The following is a 4,516-nucleotide window of genomic DNA, read 5'->3' as shown; positions in this document are numbered from 1 at the left end:
AAAATAAGCCGGGCGCGGTGGCTCACGCCTGTAATCCCAGCACTGTGGGAGGCCGAGGCGGGTGGATCACGAGGTCAAGAGATCGAGACCATCCTGGTCAACATGGTGAAACCCCGTCTCTACCAAAAATACAAAAAATTAGCTGGGCATGGTGGCGCGTGCCTGTAATCCCAGCTACTCAGGAGGCTGAGGCAGGAGAATTGCCTGAACCCGGGAGGCGGAGGTTGCGGTGAGCCGAGATCGCGCCATTGCACTCCAGCCTGGGTAACAAGAGTGAAACTCCGTCTCAAAAAAATAAATAAATAAATAAATAAATAAAAATGAAAGAAACATACAACCTAGAGGGCAATATACAAGGGCCATGCGCAGCTCATTTCTATGACGGCTGGTGATGGTGGCTTAAACCCAAGGGTGGCCACTCTGGGAGGGGGACCAGGTAAGGAGAAAGCGTGGCCCGGGCGGGGGCGCGGCACAGGCAGAGGCCAGGCAGGCTGGGATCTGGGCTCTAGCTGGGCAGCAGCGCCTACTGGGCCTCGATCTCAGGTCCCAGCAAACCTGGCCCCTGTCCCCAGGGCTGTCTACCTGGTGCGGCACCGTGACACGCGGCAGCGCTTTGCCATCAAGAAGATCAACAAACAGAACTTGATGCTGCGTAACCAGATCCAGCAGGTCTTTGTGGAGCGCGACATCCTCACCTTTGCCGAGAACCCCTTTGTGGTCAGCATGTTCTGCTCCTTTGAGACCCGGCGCCACCTGTGTATGGTCATGGAATACGTGGAAGGTGCGGTCCCTGGGGCTTGCATGCCTCCAACGACAGGGAGCTTACCCCTCCACGCCTGGGAGAAAATTTTAAGACCATGTTGAGGTCTGTTCTGTCCTCCACGAGGTCTCATGCTGCTTTGGGGGATCCTCAGGAACCCCAGTCTGGGGTAGGGAGCACAGCCATGGGGGTTCAGGACCGGGAGAGCCCAGACAGGAGTGTGTGAGGATGGGACCTTGGAGGCAAGAGGAAGGGAGGCATCCTGGGTGGGGGAACTGATGGGCAGAGGCCTGGAGGCCAGAAGGGCAGGCAGGGAGATGTATGGGTCAGGCAGGTAAAGTACTATTACCAGAGTACTGCCAGGCGAGACGGGGAGCATGCACTTAGGAGACACCAGCTGTGTACAGGGGAAGAGACCACTCATTAATTGCTGCCCTGCTGGGGAGAATCAGAAGGCAGGGTCTTGGTCTGACTCGGTGGCTCAGGCCTGTCGTGCTAGCAGTTTGGGGGGCCGAGGTGGGTTGATCGCTTGAGGTCAGGACTTTGGGACCAGCCTGAGTAACATGGCGAAACCCCGCCTCTACTAAAAATATAAAAATTAGGCAGGTGTGGTGGTTCACACCCATAGTCCCAGCTACTCGGGAGGATGAAGCAGGAGAATCGCTTGAACCCTGGAGGCAGAGGTTGCAGTGAGCCACGATTGTGCCCTGCACTCTATCCTAGGTGACAGAGCAAGACTCCATCTCAAAAAAATAAATAAATCCCAGCACTTTGGGAGGCCGGGATGGGCAGATCACAAGGTCAGGAGATCAAGACCATCCTGGCCAACATGGTGAAACCCCATCTCCACAAAAAATACAAAAATTAGCTGGGCATGGCAGTAATTCCAGCTACTCAGGAGGCTGAGACAGAAGAATTGCTTGAACCCGGGAGGCGGAGGGGGCAGAGAGCCGAGATTGAGTCACTGTACTCCAGCCTTGTGACAGAGCAAGACTCTGTCTCAAAAAAATAAAAATAAATAAATAAAAATTTAAAAATAGGCCAGGTGCAGTGTCTCACACCTGTAATCCCAGCACTTTGGGAGGCTGAGACGAGTGGATCACAAGGTCAAGAGTTTGAGACCATCCTGGCCAACATGGTGAAACCCTGTCTCTACTAAAAATATAAAAATTAGATGGGTGTGGTGGCGCACACCTGTGGTCCCAGCTACTTGGGAGGCTGAGGCTGGAGAATCGCTTGAACCCAGGAGGCAGAGGTTGCAAGGAGCCGAGATTGCACCACTGCACTCCAGCCTGGCAACAGAGCGAGACTCCGTCTCAACACATAAAAATAAATTTTTTTTAAATTTAAACTAAATGAAGGCAGGGTCCGCTCCTTCCCTCTCCCACGACCCTCCCCGCTGAGACAGAACAAACTTGGGGACCCTCTGCAGGAGATGAAGCGAGGATGATGCGTAGGCTTTGGGCATATGGGCCAAGGGGTGGGGCCCCAGGCCTCATGACCACATCCACCCCTCTCCCAGGCGGTGACTGCGCCACGCTCTTGAAGAACATGGGCCCGCTGCCCGTGGACATGGCCCGCATGTACTTTGCCGAGACCGTGTTGGCGCTCGAGTACCTGCACAACTACGGCATCGTGCACCGTGACCTCAAACCAGACAAGTGAGCTGAGCCAGCACGCGAAGGCCTCGGGGAGGGCGGGGCCAGAGCGGCTGGGGGCGGGGCCAGAGCAGGTCGGGGGCGGGGCCTCAGGTGGGGAGCCCCACCTGTCTGATAGTCTGTTGGCACCTCCTGACGGGAAGGCAGGGAATGAGCACAAGGTGAACATCTTGTGTGTACAGAGGAGAGGAGAGCAGACACTTAATAGACATCTGCTGTGTGCAGCGGAAGGCCGGTGCACTTATGGAGGTGCTGCCAATCAAGGGGAGAGGGGAGAGGATGTGCACTTAGGATGCACACACTGTATACAGAAGGGGCTGCGCACCCAGAGCTGCTGCTGCACAAGGGGAGAGAACATGCACTTAGAAGGCACCAGCTATATACACAGAACAGGATTATGCAATTTGCAAGACCTTAGATGCGAAGACAGTGACCATGCAGGTCTTAAGCACCTGCTGTATATTAGAGCGAGAAAGCAACGAAGAGAACATGTTTACTGAGAGCCTTAGGATGTTTATTTGATTCTAGTATGTAGTAAGCACCTACTACATGCCAAATCCTCTATGGGCGACTGGGAGACACAGGGCCACCTGCTTTGAAACCCCTGTATGATTTTCTCGCCTGCATTTATTGAGCACCTGCTGTGTACAGGGAAAAGGGATGCCCGTTTATCAAGGGTCCTCGAGATATGAGGCAAGAACTAACGTTTCTCACATACATGTGTGGAGATATGAACATGAGTGTGAAGAGCCTTGTACGCAGGCGAGGCATGGTGGTTCACACCTGTAATCCCAGCACTTTGGGAGGCTGAGGCGGGCAGATGACCTGAAGTCAGGTGTTCAAGACCAGCCTGGCCAACATGGTGAAACCCCGTCTCTACTAAAAATACAAAAATTAGCCAGGCGTGGTGGTGCATGCCTGTAGTCCCAGCTACTCAGGAGGCTGAGGCAGGAGAATCGCTTGAACCTGGGAAGCAGAGGTTGCAGTGACCCATGATCACGCCACTGCACTCCAGCCTGGGTGACAGAGCGAGACCATCTCAAAAAAAAAAAAAGAGCGAGCTTGCATGTTTTCAGGGCATTTTGCACTTAACAAGTGGCTTAGAAAACAGACATATATTTGGCACCTGCTGTATACCTGGGCTTGTGCTCGATGCTCCGAAGAACTCCGAAGTATGAATGACTCCTTACACAGTAACGTAGGGTTTCTATATCACATTTTCTTGGCTGACATGTACTTGTTAGGCACCGGGTGTGTACAAGGTATGCAGAGCAACAATTACTACGCAATGACTGTATACCTAGTCCAGAACAGTTTAACTATCTTTATTATTTTTTTTTTTTTTTGAGACAGGATCAGTCTCTGTCACCCAGGCTGGAGTACAGTGGCGCGATCTTGGCGCACTGCAACCTCCATCTCCCAGGTTCAAGGGATTCCCCTGCTTCACCCTCCCAAGTAGCTGGGATTACAGGCTTGCACCACCATGCCCAGCTAATTTTGTTGTTTTCTTTCTTTTTTTTTAATTTTTTTTTTTTTTTTTTAAAGACAGGGTGTTACCATGTTAGTCAGGGTGGTCTTGAACTCCCAACCTCAGGTGATCCGCCCGCCTTGGCCTCCAAAGTGCTTGGATTACAGTCGTGAGCCACCACACCCGGTCAGGAACTGTTTTTTTTTTTGAGATGGAGTCTCTCTCTGTCGCCCAGGCTGGAGTGCAGTGGCACAATCTCAGCTCACTGCAGTCTCCGCCTCCTGGGTTCAAGTAGTTCTCCTGCCTCAGCCTCCCAAGTAGCTGGGACTACAGGCCACCACGCCCAGCTAATTTTTTTGTATTTTTAGTAGAGACAGGGTTTCACCATGTTGGCCAGGATGGTCTCAATCCTGACCTCATGATCCACCCACCTCAGCCTCCCAAAGTGCTGGGATTACAGGCATAAGCCACCACGTCTGGCCCCTCTGGAATTTTTTTTTTTTTTTAGACGGAGTCTTGCTCTGTCACCAGGCTGGAGTGCAGTGGCGCAATCTCGGCGCACTGCAACCTCCGCCTCCTGGGTTCAAGCGATTCTTCTGCCTCAGCCTCCCAAGTAGCTGGTACCACAGA

The 4,516-nt window shown here is 52.9% G+C and overlaps 1 protein-coding gene across 1 annotated transcript in view; it reads left to right on the top strand.

Moving 5' to 3' along the window:
- The window catches only part of MAST3 (microtubule associated serine/threonine kinase 3), a 37,117-nt gene that overhangs the window by 12,996 nt on the left and 19,605 nt on the right, over window positions 1–4,516 (top strand). The window contains exons 12-13 of the mRNA XM_032267916.1: window positions 573–781; window positions 2,283–2,422. Of these exons, the coding sequence (XP_032123807.1) occupies window positions 573–781; window positions 2,283–2,422 (349 nt within the window). The remainder of the gene's footprint in view (window positions 1–572; window positions 782–2,282; window positions 2,423–4,516) is intronic.

This window comes from Sapajus apella, unplaced genomic scaffold, assembly GCF_009761245.1.
Source record: "Sapajus apella isolate SASKATOON/1434 unplaced genomic scaffold, GSC_monkey_1.0 scaffold173, whole genome shotgun sequence".
NCBI lineage: Eukaryota > Metazoa > Chordata > Mammalia > Primates > Cebidae > Sapajus > Sapajus apella.
The sequence above is the reverse complement of the archived record's forward strand: the minus strand, read 5'-3'. Positions and strand labels throughout refer to the sequence as shown.